General features: G+C 42.8%; 1 protein-coding gene across 1 annotated transcript in view; it reads right to left on the bottom strand.

Moving 5' to 3' along the window:
• The window catches only part of lrrc75bb (leucine rich repeat containing 75Bb), a 54,956-nt gene extending 31,079 nt beyond the window's left edge, over nt 1-23,877 (bottom strand). The window contains exon 1 of the mRNA XM_023986173.2: nt 23,282-23,877. Coding sequence (XP_023841941.2) covers nt 23,282-23,575 — 294 coding nt within the window. The 5' untranslated portion in view covers nt 23,576-23,877. The remainder of the gene's footprint in view (nt 1-23,281) is intronic.
• Nucleotides 23,878-24,237: the final 360 nt, after the last annotated feature.

Here is a 24,237-nt window from a genome sequence, read left to right on the forward strand (position 1 = left end):
AACTATCAGGAGAAGTGGCACCTCACATTACGTTTCAAACAACGATGACTCACTAATCCTCTCAAACACAACTGAGGTAGTAAAATGATGCACTATTAAGTCTCATTCCAATGGTCATTTTATCTAGCCTTTTATAACCTCAGGGGCACTTTAGTATTTGCTTCCTGCATCACTAAACATATTCTGTGTTAATGCTTTTAATCGTAATGCCTGCTTGCTGATTCCTTGTTTACTGACGAACATAGAGAAAAGTCCAAAGTAATTAACATTAATAGCCCAGAAGAGAGATTGGAGATGGAGATAAGAGTCCGGTCTCATTGATTCCTCTGTGCATCTCCTCTGTGTAATGACTTCCTGTGTGCTGTGCTGTGCTGTGCTCTGAAGGAGACATCAGGCATGCTCCAATATCATCCACCATCTCAAGTAGATTAAAACCTTATTAGACCCAGGCAATACCTAAGTGAAAAACCTGAAATTCATTACTTTCATTTATCTGCTTGCTCTGCCCTCATTTAGCCTCACATTGAAGTGTTTTACCATTTTATTTTCAGGACAACCAGGGCTACAAGTAGAACACAAACCAATTTGACATAAACAGTTGCATTCATGAGTTTAATTAACAAATGTAAATCTAAAAATAAGGTCTGCCAAGCAAAAACCTGATAGAAAATACATGTATAAGAATGCTGTAAGTACAGAAATTGTTGGTTAAGTTGGAAATTAATACCCAACTACTCAGTGACAACTGTGTGGAGTTTGTGATAGCAACTATGTGAACGTATTACAGTATTGTTACAGTGGGACTGTATGTTGTGTGTTTGATTACTCACCTTCCGGGTGTGATTTAGGCCCCCCTTAATCTGGTTGATGAAACAATAATGGTGTGTGCTCGTATTAGCTCTGATCACGGTCGATCTGTGATAACACGTGATACTAGAGCAAGAGCAACACCAATGTTCTGTACCAACGCATCTGTCAGTAAAGCGACATTATTCGAGAACCTTATATCTGTTGTGTCACTCTACGCCTCCTGTCCTGAGTATTTCTCACTACCTTCTCTAACAGGACACCACCAGCCGCCTAGCTAGCTTGCTATGTCTAGGCTAGCATTCCATAGGAGCAATATAGAGAGATAAATAACATCTACAGTACCAGTCAAAGGTTTGGACTCACCTACTCATTCAAGGGGTTTTCTTGATTTTTACTATTTTCTACATTGTAGAATAATTGTGAAGACATCAAAACTATGAAAGAACACATATTGAATCATGTAGTAACCAAAAAAGTGTTAAACACATTTTTCAAAGTAGCCACCCTTTGCCTTGATGACAGCTTTGCACACTCTTGGCATTCTCTCAACCAGTTTCATGAGGAATGCGTTTCCAACAGTCTTGAAGGAGTTCCCACATATGCTGAGCACTTGTTGGATGCTTTTCTTTCACTCTGCGGTCCAACTCATCCCAAACCATCTCAATTGGATTGAGGTCGGGTGATTGTGGAGGCCAGGTCATCTGATGGAGCACTCCATCACTCTCCTTGGTCAAATAGCCCTTATACAGCCTGGAGGTGTGTTTGGGTCATTGTCCTGTTGAAAAACAAATGATAGTCCCACTAAGCGCAAACCAGATGGGATGGCGTATTGCTGCAGAATGCTGTGGTAGCCATGCTGGTTAAGTGTTCCTGGAATTCTAAATAAATCCCTGACAGTGTCACCAGCAAAGCATCCACACACCATTACACCTCCTCCTCCATGTTTCCCGGTGGGAACCGCACATGCGGAGATCATCTGTTCACCTACTCTGCATCTCACAAAGACAAGGCGTTTGCAACCAAAAATCTCAAATTTGGACTCATCAGACCAAAGGACAGATTTCCACCAGTCTAATGTCCATTGCTCGTGTTTCTTGGCCCAAGCAAATCTCTTCTTCTTATTGGTGTCCTTTAGTAGTGGTTTATTTGCAGCAATTCAACCATGAAGGCCTGATTCACGCAGTCTCCTCTGAACAGTTGATGTTGAGATGTGTCTGTTACTTGAACTCTGTGAAGCATATACTTGGGCTGCAATCTGAGGTGCAGTTAACTCTAATGAACTTATCTCCTGCAGCAGAGGTAACTCTGGGTCTTCCTTTCCTGTGGCGGTCCTCGTGAGGGCCAGTTTCATCATTGCGCTTGATGGTTTTTGCAACTGCACTTGAAGAAACTTGCAAAGTTCTTGAAATTTTCCACATTGACTGACCTTCATGTCTTAAAGTAATGATGGACTGTCATTTCTCTTTGCTTATTTTAGCAGTTCTTGCCATAATATGGTCTTTTACCAAATACGGCTATCTTCTGTATAACACCCCTACGTTGTCACAACACAACTGATTGGCTAAAACACATTAAGAAGGAAAGAAATTCCATAAATTAACTTTTAACAAGGCACACCTGTTAAAACTTCTTAGGAATCAAATCCCGTTAACGGCAAGTTGTGGAGTCAACAAAAGTTAGAAATAGCTTTATAAATATTCACTGATCTTCATCGGAATGCACTCCCAGGAATCCCAGTTCCACAATTTTTTTTCGTTTTGTTCGATAAAGTCCATCTTTATGTCCAAATACCTCCTTTTTGTTTGCGCGTTCAGTTCACTAATCCAAATGCACTAAGTCCAGACGAAAAGTCAAAAAAGTTCCATTAAAGTTTGTAGAAACATGTCAAACGATGTATATTATCAATCTTTAGGATGTTTTTATCATAAATCTTCAATAATATTCCAACCGGACAATTCAGTTGTCAATAGAAAGGAAAGAGAATGACCATCGCGCTCACGGCCACGCGCGAGACACAACTAATGGCTTTCAGGCTGACCACTTGTTGAAACAGCTCTTATTCGCTCCCCTTTCACAATAGAAGCCTGAAACAACTTTCTAAAGACTGTTGACATCTACTGGAAGCCGTAGGAAGTGCAATCTGACCCCATTTACACTGGATATTGGATAGTCAATCACTTGAAAAACTACAACCTCAGATTTCCCACTTCCTGGTTGGATTTTTCTCAGGTTTTCGCCTGCCATATGAGTTCTGTTATACTCACAGACATCCTTCAAACAGTTTTAGAAACTTCAGAGTGTTTTCTATCCAAATCCACTAATAATATGCATATCCTAGCTTCTGGGCTTGAGTAGCAGGCAGTTTACTCTGTGCACGCTTTTCATCCGGACGTGAAAATACTGCCCCCTATCCCAAAAACGTTTTAATCAATTTATTCTAGGTGACTACCTCATGAAACTGGTTGACAGAATGCCAAGAGTTTGCAAAGCTATCATCAAGGCAAAGGCTTGCTACTTCGAAGAAGTTTAACTCTTTTTTGGATACTACATGATTCCATATCTGTTATTTCATAGTATTGATGTCTTCACTATTATTCTATAATGTAGAAAATAATAAAAAATAAAGAAAACACCTTGAATGAGTAGGTGTGTCCAAACTTTTGACTGGTACTGTACATAAAACACGACAGTATGATAGACACTATGTCATGGGATGTCCAATGATCTTCTATGTAAAAGAACCCTTACCTTCTAACGACCATTGTGCGGCTTGTGAGCATCATAGAGCAAGACAGGCGTGCGTGTTTTGTGAGAATCTCAGCTTTTCATTTTCACAAAACACGCACGTCTGTCTTGCTCTATGACGCTCACAAGCCACACAAGAGTCGTTAGAAGGTAAGGGTTATTTTACATAGAAGATCATTGGACATCCTCCCGTGTCTCACAAACAACGCTCTCTTTCAGCCCCTGTTAATCGCACACGCTAATGGTTGGTATCCGCGGAAGCAAAATAAATAGATGTTTAAAAGGGGTTACAACCACTAAAATACAGACTCAAAGCGTTAACTCCAAATCCAGCCTTCCCTGAAAGAAAAAACAGCTTTTCCACTCATTGAGGAAAAACAGCAGAGCTACAAGAACTACTGTGTTGTTAGAGTGGATCAGTGGAACAGTGTGAGTTGATATAGGTTTCATTCCCACCTGACTGGACCAGTGTTTTTATCTAGTGGGCGGTTTTCTTATCAAGTTGCATTGATGTGTTCATTAAAATGATCTATCATCGGATCAAAAGTGTAATGGGTCGAAACAGCAAGTGGGAAGAGACTAACTGTCTATCTATGTTGTACAGAATAGATATAGAGATGTCAAACGTTCAGCCTGCTGCACAATCACTATGGAAGCTCTAGTCTAGAGTGCCCTGTTAAATTGTGGTTAGGAGCATTTTTAAACTCTCTCCATGTTAAAGTAGTAAGAAATAGATGTAAAACTGTGAGTGTGATTAATCTTAAATCTAAATATAAAATTATTTTGAGATACGTAAAAAATAATTAGTAGGCTAATTTCCCCATGGTAGACAGAATGTCTTAGTACAATCACCACACAAAAATGACAGGAAATACATATCATTTTTACCTCAGATTGGTGGTGTTAGTATAAAAGTTAATAATCATCATAATCTTACAAAAACAAATCAATGTTTTTGGTTTAGTACAAGTGTTTCTGTCTGTAGTGGGACTTTAAGGCCATAGTGGCAAGAAAATATTAGATAAACATCTCTGGCCTCACATGAATTTGCAGATTTGAGGGTTAAGCTATCATTCAAATGAAAGCCAACCCCTGTCGCTATTTAGAAACCAATGTGAGGTGTTGATTTCCTTGAAATTGTTCAGTCAAAAAGTGAGTGTTGTGATACCTTATTCTTATTGGCTGTCTGCCGTAAACATTTTCTCACAGAGATATGAGTTAATAAATGGCTGCTACAGGCTCTCATTTATCTGCTGGTATATGTAGTATACCCAAGTCCATTGAGTTTTGCCTGTTAGAAGAGCGCAAGTGGTACATATCTACGTTTTTTTTTTACCAGTTTCATTGATTTCAATACAAATATTGATGTTTGTGATTAATATGCACACGCTATTGATTACAGTAGAACAAGCTCATCAATTCCAGTCTAGAGTGGCCCCCTGGTAAAAATGGGTGCGAAAGCAGTTTACAAGGTACGAATTTACAAGAGTGACGTGTGTGTGTAGGGTAATTTTCCTTGTCTTCAACATATCACAGTTTATTTCAACATATTGATTTTGAATTTGGACATCTAAAACCGATGTTTTGACACTGGGCTATACATCTAATATTCATGAAAACAGGAAGCAGCTACAGTATCATGTTAAACTTATGTTTTAGAAATATAAATAACTCTACTTAATTTGGTATAAACTACTGAATGAGCCAAAAAAAACGTGCTATAATGTATTGATTTTCATGAAATACAATGTATGTGAAATCGTGATAATATGTTTGCCCTGCCTAATAGATGTATAGTATTCTTCAGATAGGGAGATATACTGTATGGCAGTACAGTACTATTTAGTCTCCTCTGTGGTATGTTAATGATGGGAGGGAGTCTTCTCAACAGGGAGTTGTCTTGATCAAGCACGTGTTTCTCTGAACTTTAAGAGGCTTTCCTGTAAGATCAATATAAGTGGCTACCCAAGGGCAATAAAACCCACAGCAAGGCCCAGATCCATTAATTACAGACACTGACTTTAAATACCCACTGTTAGTTGTGTGGCGAATCTGTGAAAAGTAAGGACTTGACAAGAGAAGGTGCAACTGAGCATGTTTTAATTCATGTAACTTCAGGGAAGCAGATCAGTGCAAGTGTAGCACATGTGGATGTGTGAAACTCAGCCTGAAGTGTCTCGCTGACTGGTAAGACGCTTTAGGAGGGCGGTCTCGTGTGCTAGCAAGGCAGAGGTCCAAGGTTTGAGCCTCAGCGTGAGCTGAATCAGGAGGATGTGGTACACGCTAAGCAAGCAGTGTGACGTCCTTTACAGTGGTGCCGTGAGCCGGATTTACAGTTACACTCAGCTCAATGCTGGGGTCACTGTTGAGTAAGTTTGAGGGGTGAATGTAGCGCAGGGGGTGTGTGAAAATGATTCAGCCTGAAGTGTCAGTGCGTGACGTCCTTTAGACAAGGTTATGCTTTTTGCTGGTGCTAAGGTTTGATGTGTGGTACGTGGCTCAGATATAGTTTACTAATTTGTGCAATAGACATGCCCCATTCTGCATGGCAACACAATCAGGGGTTGGAACCAAAACTTTCCAATCGTTTCGTTCTGAACAGAACCACAATTTTTCCGTTCCGTTCCACTGTTCCGACCAGCAAAATAAAGTTCTGAACCGGTTTGAACCCCAAAAAAGGACTGGTTTATATTGTTCCTTTCTTTTCCTTTTAAACCTGTGAAATCTACAGTTTTTTCCATTTAGCTCATTAAATTACTTCACCAATCAGTGTGGATAGAGCAGTTTGCTATGGAACATGCATGCTAGTTGTTTACATACGTGATGGTCAGACAAGTGTAGGGCGCGAGATGCTACTTAAACTTTGCGGGTGGGGAGAGAGCGAGGGGCAGGTAGCCTACACATGCACACACACTGGCAAAGATTTCTGTGACCAACCTGGTCTCAGAGCATTTTGTATTATTCTGTACGTAAATATGCCCACTCCATTTAGTATATGTTACGTTTCGTATGGTATGTATGAATTTGAGGATATTCATCACCCATTTCGTATGATATGTCACAGATTACAATTCGTATTACAGTATATGTTACGAATTTACAAAATGTACAATATATTACGAATTTGCAAATGTATATTTTGTTACAAATTTGCATAATATATGATATGTTATGAATTTCTAGATAGGTGGCTAGGTGGCTAACATTAGCTAGGCTAGGGGTTAGGATTAAGTTTAGGAGTTAGGTTAAATGGTAAAGGTTAGGGGAAGGGTTTCAGGTTGGGCGGTATCCACATTTCCATATCGCCCTTCTCTCACCCCGGGATATATGGTATTACCGGTTTAATACACAAGGGGGCGCCAGAAAACCCAGCAAAAAAGCACATTAGGCATCTATTACCAGAATGCTAACAAAATTTACACAAGTAATAGCACATTTACATGGAGGCTGCTAGCTAAATATGCTAACGAGCCCAAACAAAAATAAATGAATTGCAAAGTCAGGCAATCCAGCTCATAAAGTTATACATATATAGTTAGGAGCTACTACCGAATGTCATTTTTTGTGATTTTGGACATTTACAAGCGAATGTGAACGATAGACATTGTACAAACTAACAAAGTTTTGACGCATGCAGTAATGGCTCTCCAGCAGCATGTCTACACGCTGTGTCTGTGTGGAGTCTGAGTCACAGGCCTGCTATGCTTGGAAATGATGGAGGAGGAGCAGACGGGCCGAGAACAAAGAGGAGAGAAAACGCATGAAAATCAAGATATAAGTGGCAGCTGGTCAAATAACTCATCCAAAGGACTTTGCCTTCTCAAGCACGGCAGAAAGTTAACCAAATATGATGCCAATTGCTTAGATAGCAAGTTAAACTCAGGGTCGTGTTAACACATAATTCTCCATTTTCCAAACAGGATTTTTTTTTTTATGCATACAAAATATCTTGCTGCGTTTTGTAAACACAGATCTAAAAGGCTTCTTATTGTAATTTCTGCTCAGCATCAGACTAATGTTGTGCTTCACTTGCACTTCTAAACTCGGATGAGAATTTATGAATGGGAATTCTATCAGCAGACAGCGCTCTGACTGATGTGTAGCTACTTCCCTCCAATACTTTTCTCGTGTAGCCAGCCTATATTTCTCTGGTAAAATGCAAGATTAACCTTTTCACATGTACCAACAAATGGGTGTGATCATTCTACAGTGGTTCCTGCAGCGTACGCTCAAACCGGTGTGATTAGAAAGCTTATTTAGAGGGTCCAGTTTCGATTGACGCAACGGTAAGCGATTGAGCTGGCCACACTGTTTTTTCAAAGAAACATTATGCACAAACACAGTACTTACAAAGTTATGTTACGTGACACCCAGAACGCATTGTAAAATGTCAACAAACATGGTGCCACACATAGCTGATAAATATTTTAGTATTAGCTCATCATAATCAATGCAACCTTCAAAAAAGTATTTTACACACATCATAGGTGTCCAATAAAATCTATGCAATAATCAGAATGCATTATTTGTCACCAGTACTTGAAAACGTGAAAAAACTGTAAATACATTATGCTCCATACATACATACTCCAGTAGAAACGCCAACACAATATACAGAAAATAAGGCACTTACTTTGAAAGGAACTCACACATGTCCAAAGTTATTATTTGTAAGGAAAGCAACAAAGAAGGCGCCAGCCAGAAAATGTGCCAGTTCGTGCAAGACTGAGCAAAAGTCTGTATACTTGATCTGTGGAAACACTGGGAAGGTGCTTAGGCTCTCTTTGAGTTGAAGAGAGAAGAAGTTTGTCCGGCTCAGTAAATATTTTAAACATAAATTGTTCGCTACAGTGAAATGGGCGACTTCTATCTGAATTTGAAATTGACAAACTGAAAGATAGCCTATTGATAATTATCAGGCAGCACGTGTTAACTTTCCTGTTGCGTAACAATCACATTTTGGAACAGTGAGTGCATTCTGACATCTCGTGCATAAAACAACTCACGCTGGGGCGACCGTTAATTAAGAGATATTTGGAACCCACATGTGAAAAGGTCAACTTTAAGCAAAACATTAAGAAATGTAGCAGGCTATGAAGGGCCTACACATTAGAAATACGAAGGCCATGCATCATTTTTGCTTTTTCATTGTCAGATCATTTACTTGCGTGGCTGCCAACCAAATAGCATTGCACTTCTGTTGTCATCTGATGAAAATTAAGCTATTTTATGCAGAATGTATTTTCTGTTAAGGAAAACTATAGTTGCACGTCTCTGATCACTCTATTGAAGCAAAACAAACACTGTTGACTTTCAAAATAAAACGCAACCCCTGTCAATAAACCGCTGGACTCAAATGCTCCACCTTTCTCCTGTTGTACTATTTACAAACAAACACGTGACTGCCTAAGTAAGCTTCATAATGTAAAACAATGTGACAGGTGTAATAAGAACACAATCTGCTTTATCTCCTAACTCATCGCACAAGTTGACTGCAGGTATTTACTTTAAAATATTACAATGTTTTGAAAAACTTCAAAGAAATAGTTTCAACGGTTTTGACAGTATTTAAAAACCATCCTGTGGTTATTTACAAATACCTCAGTATACGGTATACCACCCAAGCCTAGAAAGCTTAGCTAAAAGGGTTAAGGTTAGGGTTAGGGGAAGAGTAAGCTAACATGGTAAGTTGTTGCAAAGTAGATAAAAAGTTGTAAGTAGTTGAAAAGTTGCTAAAATGCTAAAGTTGGCATTGTGATGAGATTTGAACTCACAACCTTTGGGTTGCTAGACATTCACGTTATACACCCATCCAACCACCCTCCTTTGGTTTTTGCCTTAAGTAACTATCTGTCTTCTGTAACCATACCAAATGTAACATATCATACAAAATGTAGTTTATCGGATTTAACCTTTCAGTGATACCCATCCCGGATCCGGGAGCATCCTCATCAAAAAAGCTGACTAGCATAGCCTAGCCTAACGGGACAGGGGATCATATAATATAATTTTCATGAAATCACAAGTCCAATACAGCAAATGAAAGATAAACATCTTGTGAATCCAGCCATCATTTCCGATTTTTAAAATGTTTTACAGCGAAAACACAATATGTATTTATATTAGCTAACCACAATAGCCAAAGACTCAACCGCATATTTTCACCATGTTTCTACCGCATAGGTAGCTATCACAAAACCGACCAAATAGAGATATAATTAGTCACTAACCAAGAAAACAACTTAATCAGATGACAGTCTTATAACATGTTATACAATACATTTATGTTTTGTTCGAAAAATGTGCATATTTGAAGTATAAATCATAGTTTTACATTGCAGCTACCATCACAAATAGCACCGAAGCAGCCAGAATAATTACAGAGAGCAACGTGAAATATTTAAATACTCATCATAAAACATTTATGAAAAATACATGGTGTACAGCAAATGAAAGATAAACATCTTGTGAATCCAGCCAATATTTCCAATTTTTTAAGTTTTTACAGCGAAAACACAATATATATTTCTATTAGCTCACTACAGTAGCCAAACACACAACACAATTACTCCCCACCAAAATAGCTTGCACAAAACCGACAGAATAGAGTGAATCACTAACCTTGAACAACTTCCTCAGATGACAGTCTTATAACATCAGGTTATACAATACACTTATGTTTTGAGCTACAAATCCTGATTATACATTGTGAATACGTAGCATCGATTCACCAGAATCTCCAGAGATATTTGGACACTCACCTAATCTGACCAAAGAACTCATCATAAACTTTACATAAAAATACTTGTTGTATGGCAAATGAAAGATACACTGGCTCTTAATGCAACCGCCGTGTTAGATAAAAAAAAATAACTTTACCATAACAAAAAGCTTGCGTTATTGCGAGACAGCGCTCGCCAAAACGGCAGAGAATAGGAATCAACATTTTCCACAGAAATACGAAATAACATCATAAATTGTTCTTACTTTTGCTGAGCTTCCATCAGAATCTTGTTCAAGGAGTCCTTGGTCCAGAATAAATCGTTGTTTGGTTTTAGAATGTCCTTTTCTTCTGTCGAATTCGCGCCACAATGCTAGCCAAGCTTGATAACGTTCCCATCTTCTCTCTACGCAAAAAACGGAAAACTCCAAAAGTCCCAATAAACGTTGAATAATCTGATAAAACTCGGTTGAAAAAACATACTTTACGATGTTATTATCACATGTATCAAATAAAATCAGAGCCGGAGATATTCGCCGTGTAAAACCGAACGCTTATCAGAAGACAATATCGAGGTGCTTCGCGCGCCTAGGTAGAGAAAGGAAATTCCTGACCTGCCACTCCAAAAGCTCTTGTTCGACCTCAGATCAAGCTAGACACCCCATTCKACCTTCCACTGCCTGTTGACATCTAGTGGAAGGCGTATGAAGTGCATGTATATCGATAAATATAAGCCAGTTGAATAGGCAGGCCCTGAAACAGAGCCCCATTTTCAGAATTTTCACTTCCTGTCTGGAAGTTTGCTGCCAAATGAGTTCTGTTTTACTCACAGATATAATTCAAACAGTTTTAGAAACTTGAGAGTGTTTTCTATCCAATATTAATAATAATATGCATATTGTATGATCTAGAATAGAGTACGAGGCAAAGTGAAAATAGCGCCCCCCTATTGACAAGAAGTATTAATAATATGAAATGCTCTGAGACCAGGTTGGAGTGAGAATGAGGGCTTTGCATAGGCACTTGGTTGCATTTTTTGTGGGACTGTCTTTTTTATTTTTTTTATTTTTACAATCGGCTCAATTCGGTCTTATGTAGCAAAATTTGAAATTGTGTTTTTTACTTTGGATAAAAGTAGAGACTATAGAGACTCAGTTGAGGAACAATGGGAAAGTAATTCTGCTTTGAAAGTTGATAAACTTGAGAAAATGGCCCTTGAATGTTTTGGTACATATATTTTACATTGTTATTTTATTTAACCTTTATTTAACTAGGCATACTGGAGAGGTCTTCTTTGTCTACACCCATTCAGCATCGCTCACACCCTCTTAAGCATCTCTTAAAGGATTCACATGTGAGGCTATGTACTAAACAACCAAACATTTTAAGACTAAAGTCTGGTTTATACTACTGGTGTGTTCGTAAATTTAATCAGGAGTACCTGCGTGTGCTCTGGGCATTTGTAAACTCAAGAGCGTTGTCAGATTGTCTGTTCATAATTTCAGAGTGTTTTGCTCTCGGAGCGTTCAGCGCGAACACTGGACGAGGAGTAGGGTTGATCCGAGTGTTCAGACCTAGCAACAGCAGTCAAGCGCCCAAGCTAACTGGCTAACGTTGGCTAGCTTAGCTTGCTAGCTACTTCCGGATACAAATGAGAGAACAGCTCACTCTGACCATTTTAATTGCACTAGCAGAGCTGGTTTGGCTGTTTTTATGTTATCCAGGGCGTTGGTGACTGCAACGGTGCTGCTGGCAACAATTTAATTACGCTTTTTTGCACTCAGACGAGAGTACTCTGAAATCGGAGTATATAGCCAGAGCGAATTTACCAGCTACGTATATCGACAGTTGTTGCAGTGACATCATAAACATTTTATTGAAATAGTTACTTGCATAGTGGAGTCTTTTGTTTAGACATGTAGCTAGCTAATCAATGAACCATAATCCAAACTCATAACATTACTACCCTGCATGAATCTGCAGGTAGCTAACCAACCAGGTTAGCTAACATTAGGCTATAACTAGCAATGCAAATGGTTCCGAGATACGAATAATATTACTACACAGATCTTACACGTAACGTTAGCTAGCTAGCCAGCCAGCTAAAATGAGCTAGCTTGCCAACAGTACACTTTAACGTGAAATTAAAACACTTTCTGACAATATTAGAAATGTGTAATATCTGAAAATGTAGCTAGCTAGACTATCTTATCCGTATACATGGATGGACGCTTCTCCCTCTCTATCATGGATGCCATGGTTGCCCTTAGTTTGAAGATGTAATCTGGAGACAGGTGTTTTATACAACAGCCTTCTGTGTGTTCTCTTCTCGACTCCATTTGCATATTTGCAATCAAACAGCAGAATTTTCTCCATCTCTTTAGCTATCATACTGACTTCAAAACTCGGTCCTCCAGAAAGTGGAGAGCAACACTTATGCAGTTCTACTACGTGATATCTTTAAAAAAAAGCAGCGTTAGAAAGGATTGCCTCCACATACTGAGCAGCTTATGTTACAGACATGGCGGACCAATCCAAACTCATCTCACGGCATGTCCAGCCCACTCATTATCTCAGTCAATCATGGCTAGCGGGAAGGTTTTTCCGTGGCTAAACCAACTACTCTCCTAATTTAACAATTTTATTTGCATTTACAGATGGCACACAAGTTAGTTCTTAAGGTACATGAAAGTTCACATGTTCCAGAAGACATTTCAAAAGGCAACAGTTTACGTTCAAATTGTGACGCATGACATAAGCCTATTTTCCTGAAACGAGTCACAAATGCCAGCAATGTAAAATAATGTCATTAACCGGTTCCCCTGTTTTTAAAATAACGGTTCTGTTCCGTAACAGTATATATCACTTTCATTACCGATTCTGTTTCTGTTCATCAAAAAAATTATATTTTCTGTTCTGTTCCCTGAACCGGTTCCAACCCCTGAACACAATCATAGTTGGACACATTTCTATGTACCCTGTAGATAACTTAAAGCTCACTAGATGCAGGTACCATCAGTCCAGTAAAATAAAAAAGCTAATTATTTAAATTTATGCTCAGCTGTGCCTTTTAAGTGCTACACCAACTGATCTGATTTATTATCAAAGCTTGAGTTTTGAAATATATTATGGTCTGAGAAGAACAATATTGGCAGACCAGGAATATAGTCAATATGCTGTGATAATGTGTTAGGCCTACTGCACAAACCTCTTTCCTACTGTTTTTATTAGGTTCATGTTTTAAAACTATTCTGAGAGGAAGATCTCGACTTGCTGTTTGACTACAAAAGTGATCTTGACTCAGAAGAGGTTGGTGACCACTGGTTAAACATATGTGTGTAGTAGGCCTACACTCTAGTCCAGCGGTGTCAAACTAATTTTGCCCCGGGTCCGGATTCAGTCTTCAACGAGGTCCGGAGGACTGCACTGACAATTGGTTATATTTCATTGTCTTCAAAATTGGTGAAAAATGTTCGATGCTCCCTGACTATTAATCAATGATTATTAGTGAGCTGGACAGTCAAGAAACACATTTTTTCAAATGTGAAGAAAATTAAATACAGAAATATCTAATTTACTAAGCATTCACACCCCTGAGTCAATACTTTGTAGAAACACTGTCACGCCCTGACCATAGTTTGCTTTGTATGTTTGTATGTTTTGTTTGGTCAGGGTGTGATGTGGGTGGGCATTCTATGTTGTATGTCTAGGTTGTCTATTTCTGTGTTTGGCCTAGTATGGTTCCCAATCAGAGGCAGGTGTCAGTCGTTGTCTCTGATTGGGAGCCATATTTAGGTAGCCTGTTTTTCTTTGTGTTTTGTGGGTGGAGGCAGCGAAAGCTGAGCGGCGTTGGTATGAGGAGGCAGCACGGCAGCGCGGCTGGGACGAGAGGCAGCCCCAAGAATTTCTTGGGGGTGGCACACGGGGAGTGTGGCTAAGTCAGGTAGGAGACCTGAGCCAACTTCCTGTGCTTTCCGTGGAGAGAGGTGGTCCAGGCAGGCAACGTGTTATGCGGAGAAGCGCACAATGTCCCCAGTGCGCATGCATAGCCCGGTGCGCTAAATTGCCGCTCCTCGTATCGGCCGGGCTAGAGTGGGCATCGAGCCAGGTGCGATGAAGCCTGCTCAGCAGGTCTCCAGTACGTCTGGTCTCCAGTACGTCTCCTCGGTCCGTGTTATATGGCACCAGCCCTACGCACTGTGTCTCCCGTGGGTCTGCACAGCCCAGTGCGTCCTGTGCCTGCGCCCCGGAAGTACCGGGCTAAAATCAACATCCAGCCAGGACGGGTTGTGCAGGTCCTTAGTTTGAGACTTCCAGTGTGCCTCCACGGAACGGTCTATCCTGTGCCTCGTCCAAGACCAGGCCTCCAGTAGATCTCTCCAGCCTGGTGAGTACTGTGCCTTTCTTAAAAACCAAGTTTCCTGTGTGTCCCTCCAGTCCGGACGCTCCAGAGCCTCCCATCTTTCCTGAGCCGCCCGTCTGTCCTGAGCCGCCTGAGCCGCCCGTCCTGTCCTGAGCCGCCTGAGGCGCCCTTCAGTCCGGAGGCGCCTGAGCCGCCCTTCAGTCAGGAGCCGCCTGAGCCGCCCTTCAGTCAGAACCGCCTGAGCCGCCCTTCAGTCAGGAGCCGCCTGACGCGCCCCTTCAGTCAGGAGCCGCCTGAGCCGCCCCTCAGTCCCGGAGCCGCCCCTCAGTCCGGAGCCGCCCCTCAGTCCGGAGCTGCCCCTCAGTCCAGAGGCGCCCTCAGTCCAGAGGCGCTCCTCAGTCCAGTGGTGCCCTTTATTAGGGTCCCAGTCCTAGGTCGGCGGCGAGGGTCGCTGTGCCAAAGACGCCTCTTAAGCGGGCTAAGACTATGGTGGAGTGGGGTTCCACGTCCCGCGCCAGAGCCGCCACCGCGGACAGATGCCCACCCAGACCCTCCCCTATAGGTGCAGTTTTGTGGCCGGAGTCCGCACCTTTGGGGGGGGGGGGTGGGGGGGGGTTACTGTCACGCCCTGACCATAGTTTGCTTTGTATGTTTCTATGTTTTGTTTGGTCAGGGTGTGATGTGGGTGGGCATTCTATGTTGTATGTCTAGGTTGTCTATTTCTGTGTTTGGCCTAGTATGGATCCCAATCAGAGGCAGGTGTCAGTCGTTGTCTCTGATTGGGAGCCCTATTTAGGTAGCCTGTTTCTTTGTGTTTTGTGGGTGGTTATTTTCTGTGTCTGTGTTTCACCATATGGAACTGTCTCAGTTGTTTGTCAGTTTATTGTTTTTGTTCATTGTTCAAATATTCTTATTAAAATGGATACTTACCACGCTGTATATTGATCCTCCTCTTCTCATTCCAACGACGAGCGTTACAAACACTTTTGGCAGAGATTACAGCTGTGTGTCTTCTGGCACAGGAGAATGCTGAGGGGAGGACGGCTTATAATAGTGGCTGGAATGGAACAAATGGAATGGCATCAAACACATGGAAACCATGTTTGATGTATTTGATACCATTCTACTATTTCCACTCCAGCCATTACCACAAGCCTGTCCTCCCCAATTAAGATTCCACCAACCTCCTGTGCTTTATGGGTAAGTCTCTAAGAGCTTTCTACACCTGGATTGTGCAATATTTGCCTATTATTATTTTCTAAATTCTTCAAACTCTGTTAAATTGATTGTTTATCATTGCTAGACAACCATTTTCAGGTCTTGACTTAGATTTTCAAGCAGATTTAAGTCAAAGCTGTAACTCGGCCGCTCAGGAACATTCACCGTCTTCTTGGTAAGCAACTCCAGTGTAGATTTGGCTTTGTGTTTTAGGTTATTGTTCTGCTGAAAGGTGAAGTCATTTCAGAGCGTCTGGTGGAAAGCAGATTGAATGTCATGTCTACTCCTGCTCCTCACCACGGGTGTTCGACGTCGTTGGTTTACTAACCACCGGTCCTGGCAACCCTTCATTATTTATTTATTTATTTATTTCACCTTTATTTAACCAGGTAGGCAAATTGAGAACACGTTCTCATTTACAATTGCGACCTGGCCAAGATAAAGCAAAGCAGTTTGATACATACAACAACACATAGTTACACATGGAGTAAAACAAACATACAGTCAATAATACAGTGAAAAATAAGTCTATATACAATGTGAGCAAGTGAGGTGAGATAAGGGGGGACTTTACCGAGCAGGGTCTTGTAGATGACCTGGAGCCAGTGGGTTTGGCGACGAGTATGAAGCGAGGGCCAGCCAACGAGAGTGTACAGGTCGCAGTGGTGGGTAGTGTAAGGGGCTTTGGTGACAAAACGGATGGCACTGTGGTAGACTGCATCCAATTTATTGAGTAGGGTATTGGAGGCTATTTTGTAAATGACGCATTACGCATACCTGCGGCTCATCATCAGGCACACCTGGACCTTATCACTTCCGTGATTACTCCCCTTATATATATATATCACTCCGTTGTTATTTCCCATCAGGCGTTATTGCTTATGTTTCCTTGTCAGACGTGTCTCTTGTTTTGTATCGTTCTATGTTCGTTCATATTAAACTCACTAACTGCACCTGCTTCCTGACTCCCTGCGTCGACGTTACAGAATAATGCCTCACCACATGGAAGTAGTAGTTGATCAAGGCATTTTCCAGATGGTCAGCGAACAGGGAGACATACTTCGCCAACACCACGACCAGCTGGCTCAAATGGGGACAGCTATGGATGAGATCCTCCGTGTTCTTCAATGTCTCGACGTTGCCCAAAGGGCGTCACCTCCCTCGGGCGGAGGATTCTTTCTTATGTGTCGACCCAGTGAGCCAGCATCCCAGCCCATCCAGCAGTCCGTCCAGGTCAGAGAGGTCAGTTTGTCCCTCACGGACAAATACGATGGGACTCCATCAAAATTCCGTGGCTTTCTAATCCAGTGCTCCCTCTATTTCCGCTCTTCAGATGGGAGCACCCACCACCGAGAGGTCCAAGGTTGCCATGGTTATTTCCCTGCTGATTGGACGTGAGTTGGAGTGGGCTACGGCCATGTGGGAGAAAGGAGAGGAGGAGCTGGATTCGTATGAAGGGTTCATGGCTCTGTTCAGAAGGGTCTTTGACCATCCACCAGAGGGCAGAGATGGAGGTGAGCGCTTACTCCACCTATGGCAGGAAGACCAGACCGCTGCGGAGTACGCCCTCACCTTCAGGACAGTGGCAGTATCCAGTGGATGGAATGAGCCAGCGCTCTGCACCCTATTCCAAAGAGGATTGCACGAGGAGATCCAGACAGAGTTGGCGTGCCAAGAGGACACACTCTCTTGGACGCACTTATCGTGATGGCCATCCGTCTGGATAACCTTCTGCAGGAGCGTCGGAACCACCATCACCGCTCTGCCTGAGTCAGAGCCTGAACCCATGGAGGTAGGGTCCACGTGCCTCCCCGTGGCTGAGCAACACTGCCAGAGACAGCTGGGGCTCTGTCCCTATTGCGGACAAGAGGGGCATCAGCTTCAGCCGTGTCCGAAATGTCCCAACCCGGGGTTCACAAGAGCAGAGGGACGGTCCCGTAATCATCCCTCTCCTGGGTTTGGCGTGAATGTTCCACCATCCTCACTTTCCGCCAAACCGTTTCTAGTATCAATATCACTAGCTGGCTGTCCCTCATATGTTGTATCTACTGCTCTAGTGGACTCCGGTGCCGCAGGAAATTTCATTGACCAGGCCCTTGCCTCCTCACTTAACATCCCCTCATACCCGCTCTTCTCTCCATTTCCGGTTCAAGCGTTGGATGGTCGAGCACTGGGATCTGGAAATGTCACACCCATCACAGCACCACTCACCCTCACTGTGGCACCAGGAAAGCCTTCCCTTCCTCATCACTGCACCCATCCACAAAGTCATCCTCATTCCTCTAGTCTCCCTACCGCTCTCCAGGTAGCTGAGAAACTTTCAGCAGGTGTTCCGGTACTATGGCCTTCCGGAGGACATCGTCTCCGACCGTGGCCCCCAATTCACATCACGGGTATGGAAAAACTGGGTGTCATGGTCAGCCTCACTTCCGGGTACCAGCCTCATTCCAACAGGCAGGTGAAGAAGATGAACCAGGAGCTGGTGTGTCCTGGGTCTCCATAGACGAAAGACCAAAGCCCCTGCGGTGGACGAATGGTTCCAGTGCGCAGAGGGGTGTGGAGTGATGTCCACGTGAGGCTCTAGCCCTCCGTCCGCCGCCAGAAGGAGCAGGCTGATCGCCACCGCAGTGAGGCGCCCGTGTTTCATCCTGGTGATCGCGTCTGGCTCTCCACCAGGAACTTCCCACTTCACCTGCCCTTCAAGAAGCTGAGACTCCGGTTTGTGGGGCCGTTCAAGGTCCTCCAGAGGGTCAATGAGGTGACATACAGGTTACAGCTCCCCACTGAGTATCGGATCTCACCTTCCTTTCATGTTTCTCTCCTCAGGTCGACGGATCCTGGCTGAGGGCGTCCCCCACGACACCCCTCCACCTCCGCTGGACATCGAGGGAGGTCCCGCCTATGCCGTCAGATCCCTCCTGGACTCCAGACGTTGTGGGGGACGGCTCCAGTACCTGGTGGACTGGTCCAGAGGAGCGGTGTTGGGTCCCGGTGGACAACATTCTAGATCCCAACATCATCTGAGATCATCCGGCCTTCTCTTCCTGGAGCCGCACGTCAGTTTACAAACCACCCGTCCTGGCAACCCTTCATTACGCACACCTGCGCCATCACACACTCCGTCTTATTTCCCATCAGGCGCTATTGGTTGTTTCCTTGTCAGATGTGTCTCTTGTTTTGTATCGTTCTATGTCCGTTCATATTAAACTCACTAATTACACCTGCTCCCTGACTCCCTGCGTCGACATTACACTGAACCAGGTTTTCCTCAAGGATTTTGCTCCATTACGTTTCTTTTTTATCCTGAAAAACTCGCCAGTCCTTAACGATTACAAGAATACAGATAACATGATGCAGCCACCAGTATGCTGAGTGGTACTCAGTAATGTGTTGTATTGGATTTGCCTAAAACATAACACTTTATATTCAGGACAAAAAGGGAATTGCTTTGCCGCATTTTTTGCAGTATTACTTTAGCGCCTTGTTGCAAACAGGATGCATGTTTTGGAAATTTTTTATTCTGTACAAGCATCCTTCTTTCCACTCTGTCAATTAGGTTAGTAACTACAACATTCTTGCTCCATCATCAGTTTTCTCCTATCACAGCCATTAACTTCTGTAACTGTTTTAAAGTCACCATTGGCCTCATGGTGAAATCGCTGAGTAGTTTCCTTCCACTCCGGCAACTGAGTTAGGAAGGACGCCTGTATCTTTGTAGTGACTGGGTGTATTAATACACCATCCAAAGTGGTGTACTTCACCATGGTCAAAGGGATATTCAATGTCTGCTTTTTTATACCCATCTACCAATAGGTGCCTTTCTTTGCGACCTCCCTGGTCTTTGTGGTTGAATCTGTGTTTGAAATTCACTGCTCAAGTGAGGGACCTTCAAGATGTGTATGCGTGGGGTACAGAGATGACGTAGTTATTCAGAAATCATGTTAAACACTATTGCACACAAATCAAATGTTATTGGTCACATTCACATATATCACATGTTATTGCGGGTGTAGCGAAATGCTTGTGTTCCTAGCTCCAACAGTGCAGTAATAACTAACAATTCACAACAATACACGAGAGCGAGAGTTGCACCCCTTCTGAAAAAACCTACACTCGATCCCTCCGATGTCAACAACTATAGACCAGTATCCCTTCTTTCTTTTCTCTCCAAAACTCTTGAACGTGCCGTCCTTGGCCAGCTCTCCTGCTATCTCTCTCAGAATGACCTTCTTGATCCAAATCAGTCAGGTTTCAAGACTAGTCATTCAACTGAGACTGCTCTTCTCTGTGTCACGGAGGCGCTCCGCACTCCGCAACTCTCTCTCCTCTGCTCTCATCCTTCTAGACCTATCGGCTGCCTTTGATACTGTGAACCATCAGACCTCCTCTCCACCCTCTCCGAGTTGGGCATCTCCGGCGCGGCCCACGCTTGGATTGCGTCCTACCTGACAGTCGCTCCTACCAGGTGGCGTGGCGAGAATCTGTCTCCGCACCACGTGCTCTTCACACTGGTGTCCCCCAGGGCTCTGTTCTAGGCCCTCTCCTATTCTCGCTATACACCAAGTCACTTGGCTCTGTCATATCCTCACATGGTCTCTCCTATCATTGCTATGCACGACCACACAATTTAATCTTTCTCCTTTCCCCCTTCTGATAACCAGGTGGCGAATCGCCATCCGCATGTCTGGCAGACATATCAGTGTGGATGACGGATCACCACCTCAGCTGAACCTCGGCCAAGAGCGGAGCTGCTCTTCCTCCCGGGAAGGACTGCCCGTTCCATGATCTCTCCATCACGGTTGACAACTCCAGTTTGTCTCTCCCAGAGTGCTAAGAACCTTGGCGTGATCCTGGACAACACCCTGTCGTTCTCAACTAAACATCAAGGCGGGACCCGTTCCTGTAGGTTCATGCTCTACAACATTCGCAGAGTACGACCCTGCCTCACACCAGGAAGCGGCGCAGGTCCTAATCCAGGCACTTGTTCATCTCCCGTCTGGATTACTGCAACTCGCTGTTGGCTGGGCTCCCTGCGTGTGCCATTAAACCCCTACAACTCATCCAGAACGCCGCAGCCCGTCTGGTGTTCAACCTTCCAAGTTCTCTCACGTCACCCCGCTCCTCCGCTCTCTCCACTGGCTTCCAGTTGAAGCTCGCGCATCGCTACAAGACCATGGTGCTTGCCTACGAGCTGTGAGGGAACGCACTCCTACCTCAGCTCTGATCAGGCCCTACACCAAACAAGGGCACTGCGTCATCCACCTCTGGCCTGCTCGCCTCCCTACCTTGAGGAAGTACAGTTCCGCTCAGCCCAGTCAAAATGTTCGCTGCTCTGGCACCCCAATGGGTGAACAAACTCCCTCACGACGCCAGTCAGCGGAGTCAATCACCACCTTCCGGAGACACCCTGAAACCCACCTCTTTAAGGAACTCTAGGATAGGATAAAGTTAATCCTTCTAACCCCCCCCCTTAAAAGAGTTATATGCACTATTGTAAAGTGGTTGTTCCACTGGATATCATAAGGTGAATGCACCAATTTGTAAGTCGCTCTGGATAAGAGCGTCTGCTAAATGACTTAAATGTAAATGTAAATGTAAATACACACAAATCTAAAAGTAAAATAATGGAATTAAGAAATATATAAAATATTATGACGAGCAATGTTGGAGTGACATTGACTAAAATACAGTAGAATAGAATACAGTATATTGTCACGCCCTGGCCTTAGTTATCTTTGTTTTCTTTATTATTTTAGTTAGGTCAGGGTGTGACATGGGGGATGTATGTGTTTTGTATTGTCTAGGGTTTTTTGTATGTTTATGGGGCAGTGTCTAGTCTAGGTGTATGTATGTCTATGGTTGCCTAGATTGGTTCTCAATTAGAGACAGCTGTCTATCGTTGTCTCTGATTGGGAACCATATTTAGGCAGCCATATTCATTAGGTAGTTCGTGGGTGATTGTCTATGTCTATGTTGCATGTTTGCACATTGTTTATATAGCTTCACGTTCGTCGTTTATTGTTTTGATTAGTTTGTATAGTGTTATTAGTTTTCGTCTTCAATAAATAGAAGAATATATTCTAACCACGCTGCGCTTTGGTCCTCCTCTCTTCCACCATACGACGATCGTGACATATATACATATGAAATGAGTAAATCAGTATGTAAACATTATTAAAGTGACTAGTGATTCCATGTCTATGTATATAGGGCAGCAGCCTCGAAGGTGCAGGGTTGAGTAACAGGGTGGTAGCTGGCTAGTAATGGCTATTTAACAGTCTGATGGCCTTGAGATAGAAGCTGTTTTTCAGTGAGTTCGTGCAATTTATGTGACTTGTTAAGCTAGTCTTTACTCCTGAATTGATTTAGGCTTGCCATAACAAAGGGGTGGAACACTCATTGACTCAAGACATTTCAGCTTTTCATTTTTAATTAGTAAAAATTCTGAAAAACATAATTCCACTTTGACATTATGGGGTATTGTGTTTAGGCCAGTGACCAAAAATATGAATTTAATCCATTTTAAATTCAGGCTGTAACACAACATGTGGAAAAAGTCAACGGGTGTGAATGAGAGCATCTGCTAAATAACAAAAATGTTAAAATTGATACTTTCTGAAGGCACTGTACCTGAGCCTGAGGCAAGCAATCTGACAAAGCAGTTACCGTCTGAAGATGAGGAATCATCGGACCAAAGCGCAGCGTGGTAAGTGTTCATGTTAATTTAGTAAAACAGAACACTAAACAAAATATCAAAGAGAATGAAACAAAACAGTCCTGTCTGGTACAGACACAAAGACAGAAAACAACAACCCACAAAACACAGGTGGGAAAAGGCTACCTAAGTATGGTTCTCAATCAGAGACAACGATAGACAGCTGCCTCTGATTGAGAACCACAACCGCCAAACACATAGAAATAGAAAACATAGAACAAAAACATAGAATGCCCACCCCAACTCACGCCCTGACCAACCAAAATAGAGACATAAAAAGGATCTCTAAGGTCAGGGCGTGACAGTTACACCTTTGCTCTGAGATTATATAAGGGCCAAGCCACTGAATAATTGTACCCTGGAACAAAGTAAACTATAAAGCTAAGACACTTAATAATTGTTGACAATGAAATGAACCAAAACATTTAAAGACAAACAGAAAATAATTTAAAGCGGGAAACCCCAAAATAAGAAGGAACCCAGCCTAACATATAAACAAACCTACAGTATAATAATCTAATACTAATAATAGATGCAGCATTTTTACCAGTACATTTGTAATAATTTATCAGGCACTGACTTGAGTGACAACCTTTGGATACTGCTGAACAAACAGCATCATATTCTGCAGGTGCAGCTGGTGACTTACAGAGAGCACGTCTTTGAGAAGTTGAGAAGTTAATATTCAGTGTTAAACATTCTCTCTTACCTTTCTTAGCAATTTGAGCACTTCGACTGCTTGTTCTTGTTTCTCTTCTCGGATAAGCTTCTGTATTTCCCGGATCCACGCCACCCGTCTCACGTAGGGGCTGTGGTTGGTTTTTCTCAGCATCCCTGGAAGCTTGTCGGACTTTAGCATCAGGGATGTAAACAAGAACTCTCTGCCACCATTGCCTCCACTCCTCTCGGTTTCTCTGGAGCTGTCATGCCGCTGGCGTCTCCTCTTGGAAAATGTGGTTTCTATTTGGTCCAGACTACTCTGCCTGGTCAATTTAGAACCCATTACTTCACAGAATAATGTTTCACTTGAACAACGGCTCCTTGACACTATGTAACATTAACGTTTGGCAGAATGTAGCCATAACAGTTGCACAGTAGCCTAAACTTGGAAATTGAATAACGCACGCATGTACTTTTATCTTTACAGTATGAAAACAAAGGGAGAAGATATGAGCAGAGGTTGATAAATTACTATATTATCTATTATATTAAATATAGAGCATCCCACCGTCAGTATTGCATAGCTTTCTATTCGTAATTCGTCTTCAAATAGTTTCCATCGTCTTGCAGTAATAACCACGCACTGCCACAGCAGAGCTCGTGCAGTAATACAACATCACACGGAGCTCGTGGTCTTTGCTTCCAATCAGAACCCGCGCTGCCCAGATCAGAGTCGCGCGATTACTCTCTCTTCATACAGGTCCAAGGCTAATTTTGTTGTTTAGCTCATGATGAACTAACTCGATTTGAGAGATCTGACTCAATGCTTTTACATTTTGTACACACAAAAATGCTTGGTTGTTTGGTTGACCCAACTGCTGGGTTGCAGGCTATGGGTCACTTAGTTTGGCTGTTTTCTTTAAAGAGTGCTGGGTTATTGATGCTGGGTGCTAGGTTATTGATGCTGGGTTATTGAGTAGTGATGTGTAGGTCGTGAATGATTTC

This window comes from Salvelinus sp. IW2-2015, linkage group LG4q.1:29 (genome assembly GCF_002910315.2).
Source record: "Salvelinus sp. IW2-2015 linkage group LG4q.1:29, ASM291031v2, whole genome shotgun sequence".
NCBI classification, from domain to species: domain Eukaryota; kingdom Metazoa; phylum Chordata; class Actinopteri; order Salmoniformes; family Salmonidae; genus Salvelinus; species Salvelinus sp. IW2-2015.